General features: G+C 35.1%; 1 protein-coding gene across 5 annotated transcripts in view; it reads right to left on the bottom strand.

Annotated features, from left to right (window-relative positions):
* Ckap5 (cytoskeleton associated protein 5) overlaps positions 1-17,059 on the bottom strand; it is a 102,177-nt gene that overhangs the window by 37,399 nt on the left and 47,719 nt on the right. For all 5 annotated transcript variants that reach the window (XM_021729613.3, XM_005329996.4, XM_021729614.3 and 2 more), the window contains 10 exons: positions 16,476-16,580; positions 12,341-12,430; positions 12,062-12,226; positions 11,380-11,508; positions 10,477-10,659; positions 6,713-6,826; positions 6,427-6,537; positions 5,469-5,561; positions 2,200-2,385; positions 969-1,063 (listed from right to left, as the gene is read on the bottom strand). In XM_021729613.3, the coding sequence (XP_021585288.1) occupies positions 969-1,063; positions 2,200-2,385; positions 5,469-5,561; positions 6,427-6,537; positions 6,713-6,826; positions 10,477-10,659; positions 11,380-11,508; positions 12,062-12,226; positions 12,341-12,430; positions 16,476-16,580 (1,271 nt within the window). The remainder of the gene's footprint in view (positions 1-968; positions 1,064-2,199; positions 2,386-5,468; positions 5,562-6,426; positions 6,538-6,712; positions 6,827-10,476; positions 10,660-11,379; positions 11,509-12,061; positions 12,227-12,340; positions 12,431-16,475; positions 16,581-17,059) is intronic.

Here is a 17,059-nt window from a genome sequence, read left to right as displayed (position 1 = left end):
CCAAATCCCCAGCCCAGCATTTGGTCTTCAGTATCCTCATTTATAAACTGAGCATAACACAATACTGTAGGTAATTTTTATAAGGTTGAAATCAAATTAATTATTATTTAAAAGGTGTTTTAAAAAGAACCTTAGATAAAGGAAGCTACATAAGATTTTGTTAACTAAAATAAACAACTGAATTCTATGTACAACTGAATTCTATGTACAAGTAATTCTATGTACAAAGTTTAAGGGGCTGGGGATGTGGCTCAAGTGGTAGCGCGCTCGTCTGGCATGCATGGGGCCCAGGTTTGATCCTCAGCACCACATACAAAGATGTTGTGTCTGCCGAAAACTAAAAAATAAATATTAAAAAAAAAATTCTCTCTCTCAACAACAACAACAACAAAAAAAGCAAAGTTTAAAAATCTTTTCCATTGTGGGATTTTTGAGAGTATTTAATATACCAAACTGCCCTGTAGGTCTCTAAACAAATGTGATTATATGTAGCAACTTCCAAAGTCATTTGAGTAGAAATCTTTGGAAATGGCTTTTCTGTGGAATAGTTATTAACACTTGAGGAAAAATAACTCAGAGGACTGTGTTAATGGATATAAAAATATAGAACACAAGCCAATTCAGACTTTTAAGGATAAAAGTGGTTTTCTTGCTGGAAGTGATAGTACACTTCTGTAATACCAGGAACTCGGGAGGCTGAGGCAGGAGTTCAAGGTCAGCCGCAGTAACTTAGAAAGGCCCTAAGCAACTTAGCCAGCCACTACCCCTGTTTCAAAATTAAAAAAAAAATAAAAAGAATGGGGATGTGGCTAAGTGGTTAAACACCCCTGGGTTTAATCCCTGGTCCCCCTCACCGCCCCCAAAAAAGGCAATATTCTTTTATATAGACAATATAGCTCTTACTGTAATCACCAATTAGAGATGGCAAAACATTTAATTTTTACCTACTTTACTTCTTTCTGACTTACCCAGAAAAACCAAACTCTTTTATTGCATTAGATAGCCAATTCAGAGTTTCTGACTGATTCTTGGGATTCTTCTGTGAGAAAGCCATTGACATAACCTGGAGCAGGGGAAAAACAACATCAGATCTATGTTCTCTCATATTTCTTATAAGCATACAACATGACTTAAAGATGGCTGTGGGTTAAATATAGCTTTTTTGATGCTAAACAACTACAAGAAAAACGTAGGAACAAAAGATTTAACCCCCACAAGAAAATAAGGTAAGTTATAGTAGTATTTAAAGCATGCGGGACTGCTTAAAACTTTTTATTAGTGGTCATTACGGATTTTAATGTCTTAAAAGGATTTTAATGTCCTTGCTGGGCACTGTGGTATATGCCTATAATCCTAATGACTTGGGAGACTAAGGTAGTAAGATTCTAAGTCAGAAGCACAGCAACTGAACCAGGGGGCCCTAAGGAACTTAATGAGACCCTGTTTGAAAATAAAAACTAAAGGGCTAGAGATGTGACTTTTAGTAAAGCACCTCTGGGTTCAATAACCCAGTACCAAAAAAAAAAAGTACAGTCATTCTTTATAGACTATCCTTGACTTAGGTAAGCTTTCGTTATCAAGCAGCAATACATTAAAGGTAAAAATAATGTAATATTAAAAATGGTTTTACTAGGGGCTGTGGCTGTGGCTCAGCAATAGTACACTTGCCTGGCATGTGTAAGGCACTGGATTTGATTCTCAGCACCACATATAAATAAATAAAATAAAGGTCTATCAACAACTTAAAAAAAAAAAAGGTCTTACTTTAAAATTAACTTGGGGAGGCCAGGCATCATGGTGAATGCCTACAATCCCAGTGGCTTGAGAGGCTGAGGCAGGAGGATCACAAGTTCAAAGCCAGCCTTAGCAATTCAGTGAGGCCCTAAGCAACTTAGAGAGACCATGTTTCAAAATAAAAATTTAAAAGGGCTGGGGAGGGGTTGGGGTTGTGGCTCAATGGTAAAGTGCTTGCCTAGCACGCATGAGGCAATGGGTTCAATCCTCACCACCACATAAATGTAAAAATAAAGATATTGTTCCACCTAAAACTAAAAAATATTTTTTAATAAATGGCTGAGGATGTGGGTGAAGTGTGGTTGTGCACCCCTGGGTTTAATCTCTCTGGTGCAAAAAAAAAAAAAAAAAAAAAAAAAAAAAAAAAAAATTGACTTTGGGAAAGAGCTTTGTGTTACTACTAACCTGTTCAGCAGTCCATGGTAACATACAAGCCTCAGCTATTGCTGTCATAGCTTCCTTTGCATTGTTTCCACATTTTACATCTCCAATTTTGTCTACAAGGCCATCTAAAACAATCTGAGCTGATGTTTTGGAAAAATTTCCCTTTTGGGCAATCAAAGCAACTATGTGAAGCTTCATCTGCATCACCTGAAAAGGATAAATATCAGGGTGTGAATTCTGGACAGGTAGAATAAGAATTGCTGAAAAGAGGTAATTTTATGTCTTACAGTAAAAAAAAAAATAAGTTGCAAAAATTTCTTTCAGAAATTTGAAAATTAGCTAAAGGTTTGAAACACTTAAAAGAACATTTAAAGAAAAAGTACCAAGAACTCAGGAAGAAAAGTGAGCTTTCTGGAGATTTAACCTTCATCACATCCTCCTCTCCCAGTCCATAGTAGTCAAAACCATAGTCTTATAAATATGGTAACTGTGTAGCTACTACAGGAGGCAAGACCAGGTTTGAAGCTCCTCAAAAAGTAATAATGACTATCATTATTTGACTAATTTGGCAGTATCCTAGAAAAGCCCCATTTTAAGGACCTGTTATTTGACCCGACTATCTAATTCAGTGGGAAAAAGGGCTATTCCCAGGGAGTTTGTTGAAAACAATTAGTAACAACTGTTCAATATTTACTGTTGGGGCTGCCTGCAGCTGCAATACCAGTTGAGGCAAGGGACCTTGGTCAACATCTTAAAAATAAGATTTAGGGAATCTACAGAGGACTTTGAAAGCTTCTATACATTCTCAAGAATCTAGATGATGCTACACATATTCAAGGCTGTGTGTGGGCACAGAAAAAAAATGAAAGGGCCCTAATATCTTACTTCTGGATGATTTTCAGGCCCTGCATAAGCAAGAAGAGAAGGCTGAGAAGTTCTGGAGCACTCAAGGCATATCCCAACATACATACACACACACACACCCCTGGCAAAAGGTACAAGACATAATTGGTTCAAGGCCTTTAAGGAAATCTGTCTAATCACTAGATGACCACTAAGCCAACCGAGCAGAGACTTTGGAGGCTGCAAATCAAAATTACAGCAAGATCATACTTCATACTCTTTAGGATGAAAAGAAAGAAAAAGAAAGGAAGGGAGGAAGAAAGGAAGGAAGAAAAGAAGGAAGGAAGAAAACCATTATTGGTGGGAATGTAGAGAAAACAGAACTCTCACACATTGCTGGAGCAAATGTAAAAATGATACAATCACTTTGGAAAACTGTTTTTCAATTCCTCAGAAAATTAAATAGAGCCAGGAGGATCACAAGTTCAACGCCAGCCTCAGCAAAAGCAAGGTGCTAACAACTCAGTGAGACCCAGTCTCTAAATAAAATACAAAAAAGGCTAGGGATGTGGCTCAGTGGTCGAGTGCCCCTGAGTTCAATCCCTGGTACCTGCCCCTTGTAAAAAAAAAATGTTAAATAGAGTTATCATATGATCCCTGAAATTCTACTCCTAGGTATATACTCAAAAGAATTAAAAACATAAAAATTTGAATGTGAATGTGCAAATGATTGGAAAAGTAAATTACGGTATATCTATACAATGGAATGTTATGTGACAATTAAAAAAAACAGGAACTAACACATGTTACAATATGGATGAAATTTGAAAACATTATGCTAAATATAAGCCAGACAAAAGGTCATATATTGTATTATTACTTTATATAAAATGTCCGGGAGAGGTAAATCCATAAAGATCAAAAATTATAATTATAGAGACTAAGACTGAGGAGGATTAGACAATGACTGCCACTGAGTATGAGGTTTCTTTTGGAGCGATGAAAACATTCTAAAAGTAGAGCTGCAGAAGTTTGTGAATATACTAAAAACAATTGCATTGATCTGGGTATGGTGCTGCATGCCTATAATTCCAGTGACTCAGGAGGCAAAGCAGAGAGCACAAGTTTGAAGCTAGCCTTAGCATCTTAGTGAGGCCCTAAGCAACTTGGTGGGACCCTGTCTCAAAATAAATTTTTAAAAAATTAAAAAATTTTAAAAAGTGCTGGGGATGTAGCTCAGTGGAAAAGCACTACTGGGTTCAATCCCTAGTTCTTTAAAAAAAATAAATAAATAAAAAGCCCCATAAAACCAAAAACAACCCTACTGTATACCTTAAAACAATGAGTTTTATCCAGGTGTGGTGGCTCACACCTAAAATCTCAGCAATTTGGGAGGCTGAGGCAGGAGGATTACAAGTTTGAGACCAGCCACAGCAATTTAGGTGAGGTCCTGAGCAATTTAATGAGACCCTATTTTAAAAATAAAAAATTAGGATGGCTTGGAGGGATGCAGCTCAGTAGTAGCACCTATGGGTTCAATTCCCAGTACCAAAATCAATCAATCAAAACAGTGAACTTTATAGTTTCAATAAAGTTGTTATTAAAAATATATACATAGGGGCTGTGGATGTGGCTCAGCCATTTAGCAATCGCTTAGCATATGTGAGGCCCTGGGTTTGATCCTCAGCAACACAAAAAAATAAACAAACAAATAAAGATACAATACCTTTGTGTCCAACTACAACTAAAAAATATATACTGGAAAAAAAAATATATACACATACACATAAAGGGCTGGGGTTGTGGCTCAGTGACAGAATGCTTGCCTCATGTGAGGCACTGGGTTCGATCCCCAGCACCACATAAAAATAAACAACAAAATAAAGATATTGTGCCCATGTATATTAAAAAAATATTTAAAGTATACGTATATTTAAAATATTTAAAAAATATATTTAAAATATTTTTTTTAAAAAAATATATAAAATTATCCCTTATGGATTTAACCAGGAGGGTTTGGCTCAAATCAGGTGTCCTCCTTTCACTTATCTAGATGGCTGCATGAAGAAGAGTTTTAAAAGTGGCAGTATGGGGGCTGGGGATGTGGCTCAAGCAGTAGCGCGCTCGCCTGGCATGCGTCGGGGCTCTGGGTTCGATCCTTAGCACCACATAAAATAAAAAAAAAGATGTTGTGTCCATCGAAAACTGAAAAATAAATATTTAAAAAATTCTCTCTCTAAAAAAATAAATGTGGCAGTATGAGGGAAAGATGGCAGGATGAGAATCTATCAGAATATATTTAGCCTTTGTGGTGATGACTGTCCTGGCTGAGGTGAAGAAACATAGGGAGGCTAAGGGGAATAGTGTTATAGATAAACTCACCTCCACAGGATGATGTAATAGAAATTACTTCAATAAAAAACATTAAATTTACAACTTAAAAATACCTGAAAATTAGTTTCTTTCCATCCAGGTTTCTTGGCCAGCATCCTCACTAATGCCTGGCATGGCATTTCAGTACGATCCATTAGTTCAACAGCCTTGAAATAAATAAGACAGTGAGAGTTAAGGGTTAAATATTAGTTACTAAGGAAAGTCAAATACCAAAGTCTAGTACTTGGTTACCTTTGAAGGAAGAAGGGGAATAGAATCGAGGAGGGTAAAAGAGGGAGCTTAACGTCTATTCTAATGTTTTTTAATGAGAAATAATGGATACGTGGTACATGGCCATTATATTTATATCATTGAAACTATTCGATTTTACATTTTAGGAATTCTCAAATAATTTGCTCCAAGGAAAGTAATAGTAACAGTTTTCATATTTGCTTAGTTTGTGGCAGAAATTGCTCATATGTATTTTATCTTACTTAATTTTCCTAAAAATATAGTGAAGTAGTAGGATAGAAGTAGTTAAGCATTAAATTTCAAAGACATACAAATTTAGGTCTAAATCACACAAGTGGCAGATACCAAACTGTAAGGTTCTTGCCTCAAGTCCCACTGCGCTTTCAGTTTTTCCACAGCTTGCTCTCATGAGAATCACAGTACATGCCAAAATAAGCCATGATGAAGTTTTTCAACACAAGTTTTTGATAGTTTTTTCTACCAATAGATGATGTCTATACCACTAAGAAATGATGACACAGTGGGTAAATACAGAAATGGATGAGGAATGGCTTAAGTGGAGAGATCTGTTTGCTTATAGAAGTCATTGAATGAAGACATTGAAAGACAAACAGCTACAAATAACAAAATAAAAAAAAAACCCATCTCATTACTTAATACTATGAAACATGTTTGTTGCTTGTAAAATACAGTAATTAAGATACATTCTTCATTATGGATTTCATTATTTCCCCATTATCTTAATTTTCTTTCACAGTATACTTATCCCTATGTATCTACCTTTTGGAACTCTTCCATACAGGCTAGCCTTTCCTTCCAGTTACTGCTGTCTAGTAGCTGTATACAGGTAGGGGGAAGGACAACTGAAGCTTTTTCTTCACAAACTTCCATCTGTAAGACACAAAAATATGTCAAAATTAGAAACTGCTTAAGGAAACAGATGGCAAGAATGCAAAAATACCCCAGATAAAACTTAAAGAACACTCCAATGGATATGCTATACTATCTGAGAATCTTCAATATGTCTCAACATTCCCAGCTTGGAGGCACAGTGCATCATACTGACCGAGAGTTCTGGCTCCACAATTTCTTTGGTCTCCAGTCCTTTCTTGTTCTTGGTTCCAGTGTTCCCTGCACCTCCTGGTGCAGCTGGTTTCCCCTTCTTAGGTGGTCCCCCAGCCTAAATGCAATTTTAAAAAAAATTAAATCATTTAAGGTTTAGAAAGTAGCTGCTAAACTTTTTGGATCATAAAACCCTCTGAAAATTTGATTAAAATGAAAATTACCCAAAAATAAACTTTTTTCATGCTCACAGAAAATTTGATTAAAATGAAAATTATCATGCTCAGTTTCATGGGCATAAAGACTCCCTTCTGAAGACCACTCATGGGGATAGAAAGATAATCTGCACACTGCATGTTAAGAACCTCTAATTCAAAATGAGTAGTGAAATAAATGAGACAAAAATAATGAAGTGGAATTGTATTAGATTTACAGATTAATTTGAGAATGACATCCTGATGTCTTTAAATGCCTTTACATTCCTTCTTATACCAGTACAGGACAGTCTCTAAGTTATAACATTTACTCAATACTTAATCCCAAGGTACTTTAATATTAGGAGAACATACTTATTTCTCATAATAGATCTATATAATTTGCAAAAGAACAGAGGGGTTTTCATGAGAAATCATACTGTTCCACTTATGTTGAAGATAAATTTCTTATAGAATCTTCTTGTTTTAGAAGTCTTTCTAGGTGACTTGCTTTGAGTTTTAAGAATATGATTATACGAGCTATAAAATTGACAGTTTTGCCTCTCACTTCCTCTTAATACCTCTTAGTTAATATGAAGTCACTATAAAATAATAAAGGTACTAACAAGCATTTCTTCTCACTTCAATAGGATTATCTCCAGAATTTCATCATTATTAAGCACAATGCTGTCTTTGCTTTGGTATGTCTATTGCTATTTGTACATCTCTCTGTGTGTGTGTATGTGTATATACATGTATATATAGACACATTTTTAAAAAAACATATTCAGGGACTGGGTTGTGGCTCAGCAGTAGAGCGCGTGCCTAACACTGGGTTCAATTCTCAGCATCACATAAAAATAAATAAATAAAATAAAGATATTGTGTCCAATTACAACTAAAAAATTTTAAAAAATATACATTCAATCATGTCAAAGTATCCATTTCTTTTTTCTTTTTCTTTTCTTTTCTTTTTGTTGTGCTAGGGATTGAACCCAGGTCTTTGTGCAAGCAAGGCAAGCACTCTTTCAACTGAGCTATATCTGCAGTCCCATACTCATCCATTTCTATGTGGTTAAATTTTTTTATGAAAGGCAGGCACAGTGGCACGCGCCTACAATCCCAGCAAATTGGGAGACTGAGGCAGGAGGATTTCAAATTCAAAGCCAGCCTTAGCAACTCAGTGACTTGCAAAGCAACTTAGTAAGACTCTAATTCAAAAAAATTATAAAAAGGGTTGGGAAGGGGCAGGGGTTGCAGCTCTGTGGTAGTGTGCTTAACTATTAATATGTGGTGTTGAGTTTGATTCTCAGAACCATATATAAATAAATAAATAAGATAAAAGTGTATTAACAATTAAGAAAATATTTTTTTTTTTTTGAAAAAGAAAAAGGGTTGGGAACATAGCTCAGTAGTAAACTGCCCCCATGTTAAATCCCTAGTACCCAAGAAAAATCAAAAGAATAACCAACCACCAAATAAGACAACCCAATAATGGGAGAAAATACTTGGAAATCATATATGGGAGAATTCCTAAAACTAAACAATCAAAAACAACACAAAGACCTGCGGTTGTGGCTCAGTGGTAGAGCACTTGCCTAACACATGTGAGGCACTGGGTTCAAATCTCAGCACCACATATAAATAAATCACCAAAATAAAGGTCCATCAGCATCTAAAAACATATATAAAATAACAACTCAAATCAAAATGGGCAAAGGTCCTGAATATATATTTCTCCAAGCTGGGCATGGTGGAGCATGTGACGTAATCCCAGCAATGTGGGAGGCTGAGATAGGAGAAGTAAAAATTTGACGCTAGCCTCAGCAACTTAGTGAGATCCTGCCTCAATTTTTGTTTTTCATGAAAGAAAATGTAGGAATTTATCGAATGCTTCTTAGGGAGTAAAGAGGAAAGGTTAACACTCTATATTACAACAAAAATCTAAAAATATCTGAATATTCTCCCTCCACCTCCCTGGTCCCCAAAGTTCTACTACATACAGTTGTCCAGTTTTCATCAAAAAATTGAAATCCTTAGCCATGGCACATACCTGTAATCCCAGACCCTTGAGAGGCTGACTGCCTCAATTTTTAAATATATTATTTAGAGTAGATGGACACAATAACTTTATTTTATTTTTATAAAGTGATGCTGAGGATCAAACCCATTGCCTCACTCATGTTAGGCAGGCACCCTACCAACTGAGCTATAGCCCTAGCCCTGTCTCAATTTTTTTTTAAATATTCATTTTTTAATTGTAGTTGGATACAATACCCCCATTTATTTATTTTTATGTGGTGCTGAGGACCGAACCCAGGGCCTCACACATGCTAGGCGAGCACTCTACCCCTGAATCACAATCCCAGCCCAAATTTTTTTAAAAAAACTAAAACAAAACAAAACAAAATGACTGGGGTTCACTGATAAAGCAACAAGAGAGACAGAGAGAGAGAGAGAGAGAGAAAGAAAGATGGCTAATAAATCACATGAAAAGATGTTCAACATCACAAATCATTAGGAAAATATTGATCAAAATTTCAGGATAAATGGTCAAGTAAAATGTAGCATATCCATACAACAGAATGATATTCAGCTTTAAAAAGGAACAAAATACTGACATATGATACGTTATGGATAAACCTTAAGGACATTAATTAAGCGAAATTAAATAAGTCACTAATAGACCAATACTGAGGCTGGGAGTAGCTCAGTGGTAGATTGGCATGTCTAGCATGGGTGAGGCCTTGGGTCTGATCCTTAGCACCATAAGGAAAAAAAGAAAAACAAATATTGATGAGTCTACATAATAAAGGGTTTCTAAAATAGCCAAAATAACAGAAACAGAAAAAAAGGGCTGGGGATGTGGCTTGGTGGTAGAGCACTTGCCTAGCATGTTCAAGGACCTGGGTTCAATCCCTAGCATCACAAAAACAAACAAACAAGGGAAAGAAGAATGGTGATTACCAGTGGGTGATAAAAGGGGGTTTGAAAGATTATTGTTTAATAGGTATAGAATTCAATTATATAAATGAAGTTATGGAGATGGATGGTAATGATGGTTGCACCAATTATGAATATTTAATACTACTGAACAGTACACTTAAAAATGACTAAGACAGCTGGCCTAATGATACATGCCTGTAATCCTAGAGACTTGGGAAGCTGAGGCAGGATTGCAAGTTTGAGGCCAGTCTCAGCAACTAAGGGAGATCCTATCTCAAAATAAAATAAAAAAGCTAAGGATGTAGTTTAGTGGTAGAGTACTTGCCTAGCACGTAAGAAACCCTGGGTTCAATCCCTAGCACTGTCCCCCCAAAAAAGTTAGGATAGTAAATATTGTATATTTTACCATAAAATTTTTTTTTGGAAAAAAAAATGCACTCCTGTAATTTTTATCTCTGTAAGCCAAATATATTTCTGGAATATATGTCTTCATTAACACATGCTCTGCTTTATTTTCAGTGTGACCAATGAACTCATTTCTCAAATGAAGTCAGACTGGAAGAATAATCATGAACCTCAGACTCAAACTCTACCTTACTAAATCCTCATTTTTAAACCATCTATTAACCTTAGCAGTAGGTGCCTTTTTTAAGAGTCCTGGTTTGGGTGCTGAAATGTCCTTTGTGTCTTTATCTCCTGCAGCCCCTGAAGTAGTAGTCCTTCCAGGCACAGGTTTAAATTCCTTCTTATCAGCTACTAGTCCAGCTTTCTTACCATGAACCAATTCTACTTTTTCTGAACATTCTTTGATCTAGAGAAAGAAAGTGAGATAAACATCATTTAGCCCAACTTTGAAACACAATGACCACATTATTACTTATAAGTCATTTCCAAACCACGACCATATATATAAGAATTCAGAGAAAAGTTTCCTTTTTAAAGATAAATCATCAAGATTTTCTTAATAGTAGATGTATTATATGTTTTACTTCTTTACAAATCAGAATTATAATAAACATGATGGCCATAATTTTGATGGAAGACATTCACATTTAGAAAGGTAATTTTCTAGAATATTAGAAACGAATTTATCTCACAATGTTGTTTTCATCTTTTCTACAGATTGGGCACTCAGCTTTTGTTTGGTTATAATTTGAAAGATAGTTCAAATATCACCATTGTAGCCTAGGATAAAATTTAAATCCTCAGTAGTTATGCTTTCAAACTCTACATCTGAACTACGAGTAGAGAATGAAATAAATTTCACAAATTGATTATTGGCAATTTTTTTCTTAATGAACAGAAAATATTAAATTGCAAACAAAAAACACCAAAAAACATTCCCCCAAATTGTTTCAATTGTGCATGGGAGTATGCAATGTAATACATCTTAATGGGAATTGTCATTTAAAAAAAATGGAGAAATCTGGATCAAAACTATACTAATACTTTCTAATTTCCAAGAGACAAAATCACAACACCAAGAGACAAGACTATTGTTTAATTTCATTATAATTCATTACTAACCTACCTTATCAAGTTTGAGTTTGTCTACATCGGCTAAGAATGGGTTTACTGCTTTCTCACCAACCACCTTCAAAGCTGTACCCAATGCTTCAAATGCAGCATCTCTGACCTCAGGAGCAGAATCATTGATGTGCTGCACTCGGGAATTAAGCAAAAATATTCATGAATACAAAGTACTTTAGGAAATATTACTTCAGATATTTTAATTCAGGTTGGTAGTTCTTGGATAAAAATTACATTTTTCCTTTGCCAATTAAGAGTCACTTTTTTACAAATTCTTTTTGGGTTAACACAAACTCTGGTTATCTATTCAGCAAGCCAGTGCTTCCTTTTTCCCCCTTACCATCTGTCTAAAATTCTTCACTCCCAAATGATCCTCAAATACTTCAGATTTGATGCCTAAGCTTGGAAAGATCCAGCGTACATCAGTATGTGACCAAGTAAGAAACAAAATGTGTAACAAGTAGTAGAATAAGAAAACTAACTTGTGCTTTCCTTCAAGAATAGGAACACAAGCAGTTACTAGAATTTGGATTCAGTCTCAAAAAATGCATAGGATCTACTCCTGAAAAAATCATTAATCTACAGTATGAAAGTCAAGTAGTTACTGTATATAATTAGTGAGAAGAAGAAGAAAAAAAATTGCCTAAGTATAAAATATCCCGAATTATAAAGATAGTCCATACCTTAAGTAGAGCAGCACAAAAAGGCTTTAACAAGCTCTTTGGCAGGGTAGAGGCAGTGCAGTGACGGAAACTTCTTGCAATAAAAAGAGATGTCTGTTGCTTAATGGTTGGATTTTTATTATCCATTACTGCTAAAACATCCTCACTGATGTTCTGTAGTGTGGTCTTTAGAAAGAAGATTGATCAATGAGATTTTCTCAGTTGTGAAGAATAGTTAATATAAAATTAATATAAAATATAAAATTTAGATAAAGCCACAAATTCACTCCATCAACTTACAGTAAGGAAGATTGCATCAATTGCCTCCTGTAAGGCTTGTACAACTTGAGGTTTCTTCTCTTTGAATTTCTCCAAAATGGTTGGCACAACCTGCAAAAGTGAAGAGCAGTAATTATATCTGGCAACAAAAAGGAATGAGGGGGCTGGGGTTGTGGCTCAGCAGTAGAGCACTCACCTAGTGTGAGCAAGGCACTGAGTTCGATCCTCAGCACCACATAAAATAAGTAAAATAAAGGCATTGTGTCCAACTACAACTAAAAATAAATTAAAAGAAAAAAAAAAAGGAATGAGGGCTGGGGTTGTAGCTTAGTAGCAGAGTGCTTGCTTAGCATGTGTGAGGCACTGGGTTCAATCCTCAGCACCACATAAAAATAAACAAGTAAAATAAAGGCATTCTGTCCATCTACAACTACCAAAAAAAAAAAAAAAAAAAAAAAAAAGAATGAAGCACAATATAGCATGACTGCACCAAAATTTTCAAAATTATGTTAAGTAAAAGCAACAGTCTCAAATGACCCCGATATTATATTATTCCATTTACATGACATGTCAAGTCCATAGAGACAGGGAGCAGATTAGTAGTAACCAGGGCCTAGAGGGAGAGAAGAGTGGGTAATGACTGCTACCAGGAACAGGGTTTCTTTGGGGGGGGGGGGACGACTAAAAATGTTCTGGAATCAGGGATGATAGTTGTACAATCTCCTTATTATACTAAAACCACTGAATTATACATTTTAAAATCACAGATTTTTACAATATTTACCTCTCAAAAAAATTATAAAAAACAATGAAGTTGGCTTTATTAAAAAAAACATTAAAACTGAATAAAAAGCAATTTCCTTTTTAAAATTTTTTTAGTTGTAGATGGACACAATACCTTTATTTTATTTACTTTTATGTGGTGCTGAGGATTGAATCTAGTGTCTCACACATGCTAGACAAGTTCTCTACCACTGAGCTACAACTGCAGCCTCTAATTTTCTTTTTTGAAGGGCACAATAATCTTCCACTGGAACAATTAAAAGCTTTCATCCTGCTGTCTCTATATCCTGTATACAATCATAATCATTTCTATCTGTAACAGCTCTCATTTTACAAAAAGTATTAATACCAGCTAGAAGGATTCAGGTGAATAGTTTAGTATATAATTCTTTCTCTCCATTCAAGATGCTGATATACCTTATTGATTTGGGGTGTCATCTGTCCCTTACAACACAAAAGAAAAAAGAAATAGTACCAAAAATTTTAATAATTTGTTATCAGAATTATATCTTCAAGTTTCAGTGTAGATAGTAAAGTTGAAATTTTTATAGGTTTAGATATATTGCCTAAAGTATTATTAATTCATTAAACATTAATGGCTAATATATGCACTGAGTGCCAGGCACTGGGTTAGCAGGGAAATAAAAAAATCTTTTTTATTTTTTAGAGGATTCTGGGGATCAAATTCAGAGCCTGTGCATGCTAAGCATGTATTCTACCACTAAGCAACATCTTTAGCCCGAAAGATTTTTTCTTTTGAGTACTAGGGATTGGACCCAAGGGCCCTCTACCACTGAGTAACATCCCAAGCAATTTTTATTTTGAGATAGGGTCTCATCAAGTTGCCAAGCATGGCTTTGAACTTGTGATCCTCCTGCCTCAGCCTCTAGAGTAGCTGGAATTACAGGCGTGTGACACTACACCTGGCAACCAAAGATTTTTTTTTTTTGCGGGGGGGGGGGGAGTATACTGGGTATTAATTTGCTAGGCAAATTCTTTACCACTAAGCCAAATCCCCACATCTTTCACAGATTTTTAAAAAAAATTTTTTTTTTAGTTGTAGTTGGGCACAATATCTTTATTTATTTTTAAGTGGTGCCAAGGATCGAACTCAGTGCCTCACACATGCGAGGCAAGAACTCTATCACTGAGCTACAACCCTAGCACTATCAAAGATTTTTTAAAGGTTCAGAAAAGATAGCAAAGTCAATGGTATCCCCAAAAATTATTTTCAAGATTTCACAAAAGTGGGCTGGGGATGTGGCTCAAGCGGTAGCGCGCTCGCCTGGCATGCGTGCGGCCCGGGTTTAATCCTCAGCACCACATACCAACAAAGATGTTGTGTCCGCCGAGAACTAAAAAATAAATATTAAAAAAAAAAATTCTCTCTCTCTCTCTCCTCTCTCTCTCTTTAAAAAAAAAAAAAATTTCACAAAAGTGACCACAGACCAGGAGTAAGGTTTCCTTGAGAAATAAAATTGACTTTGTAATATAAGCTATAAAGCTTTAAAAAAATTATAATGGCTATAAAATTGAAGTTTACTTTTATAAATATCTCACAAAAGATAGTCTATAAATAGCTAAAGCAAACAAAGCTCATGCCTATAATCCCAGCAACTTGGGAGGCTGAGGCAGTTTTGGTAACTCAGTGAGATCCTGTTTCAAGACAAAATAAAAAATATTAAGAGCCAGGGGTAGAGATTAGAAGTAGAGTAGCCCTGGGAATATCCCTAGTATCTCAGGGGGGAAAAAAAAAGTCAAACACTAATATGTTTTGTTATCGTACAGTATATATTGTATAGTTAAAAAAAAAAAAAACCTTTAGTTTTTTATTTTTATGAGCTATAACCCCAGTTCCTACATCATAAAGTTTTGAGAAAAAAACAAAACTCCAATCATAGAGTGCTGGAGACGTCTTTAAGCTGAACAACAACGTGAAACAAAGCCAGAATCAGAACTCAAACTGAAGGGACTGGTAATTAGCCAAACATTATTTAGTAAATCAAAATGGGTTTTAAAAATTGTTTTTACCTTGAAAAGTTATTTATCAATAACACAAAAATGACCAAAAATTAATATATTGATAACTTACATATAGATATAAATACTATATACAGTTATAGATATAAATATTTGCTACTATAAAAATACATACTATTGATACAACTTATTTATTTATTTGCCTACCAAGGATTAAACTCAGGGGCACTAAACCACTGAGCCACATCCTCAGCTCTATTTTGTATTTTATTTAGAGACAGGGTCTCACTGAGTTGCTTAGCGCCTTGCTTTTGCTGAGGCTGGCTTTGAACTTGCAATCCCCTGCCTAAGCCTCCTGAACCTCTGGGATTACAGGTGTGTGCCACTGCACCTGGCCCAAATTATTATTTATAAAGGTTTTAGAGACCTCTTTTAAAAAATTATTTATTCATTAATTTTTGGAGATAGGGGTCTATTTTGTCCAGGCTGATCTCAAACTCCTGGTCTCAAGTAACACTCCAGCCTCAGTCTCCTGAGTAGCTGGGAATATAGGCATGTGCTATGGCACCTGGCATTAGATCTTTATTTTTATTTCCCTGGTAAGAAATCAGTCATGGTTTATTTTTATTTAGTAGTATCTTCTTTGTTAAGTTGTCTGAAATTATTTTTAATGTTATGAGTAACCAACTTCTAAATACCACAGCTCAAGTGAAGCTAAATAATAACTTCATAATATAAAAACTGACACATAATTAGGGACTATTAAGGGACTCTTATGTCAATCTAGGAAATTAAATGATCAAGTGACTAGGAGGTTAAACTCTAAAGTTCAATTTTCAGGATGCTAAATCATTCTAACTAATTTAGACCAAATTTAGAGCTAATGAACAACTACCACAGTTAAAACACCTCAACACATTTTATATATTAACTTCATCTAATGTTTGATATTACCTTACTTACTCTTAATTTCATTCTGGTCCTGGTTATTAAAATTCTTTTTGTGTGGGAGTAGGTATACTGGAGAACTCAGGGCTCCTCTACTGAGCTATACCCCCTCCTCATGGTTGTTATAAAAATTCATATTGTTATATTGCATATAGTTGTAAGAACAAAGCAAGATATTGATAAATAACAAGCAAATAAATCAACTCAAATAAGTACTTTTGGCCAACTGCCTGATTTTCTACATAAGCCTTATGAATTTAATAGTTGTAACTACTATCTGTTGATATTTGTGAAGCGCTATGTTGAATAATAAAACTTAGTGAGAAACTTATTTTGCCCAATATACAAAGATCTATGCCAAAAAGTTGGTTTAAAGCATAAAGCAGTCTAGCTGGCCATTTTTGATAATTTTGTGGATTTATTTCTAAAAAGAAGTGTTACTTACATGTCCTGCATATTGTCCAAATTTCTTTCTTAGCCCAACAGCCAGGCCAGTAAGACATTTTGCTGCCAAAGCTACTAACATGACATTGGTGTCCTTTCCAACAACCTACAAAGGGGGATAAAAAGGAAAACAAAATAGTCACAGTCCTATAGAAAGGTGTTAAAGTGTAATCTCAAAAGAACTCTGAATGTTATTACACTCATGAAAGACAAATTTTATTTCCTATAAAAGAATAAAGTCTTTATTCCTCTTCGACAATAGTGAATTTAGAGGGGTTGGGGTTGTGGCTCAGCAGTAGTGCACTTGCCTGGCAATTTGAGGCACTGGGTTCGATTCTCAGCACCATGTTTAGATAAATAAAATAAAGGTCTATCAACAACTAAAAAAAAAATTTAAAAATATCCCTTCATTATGTTTACTCTGCTATCTTCAAGTTTTACCAAAACACACACTACACACAAAACCACAACTTCAAATTGCTAATTTTATACTAGTGGCATATCACTGGCAGCACTGTAACTTGCAGGAGGAGACCCTTATAATGATAGAGAAGCTACAGGTTTACTGACTTTGCTTTGAGACTG

The sequence above is a fragment of the Ictidomys tridecemlineatus genome, chromosome 4, assembly GCF_052094955.1.
Source record: "Ictidomys tridecemlineatus isolate mIctTri1 chromosome 4, mIctTri1.hap1, whole genome shotgun sequence".
Lineage (NCBI taxonomy): Eukaryota > Metazoa > Chordata > Mammalia > Rodentia > Sciuridae > Ictidomys > Ictidomys tridecemlineatus.
Note: the sequence above shows the minus strand (reverse complement) of the source record. Positions and strands in the feature narration are given on the sequence as shown.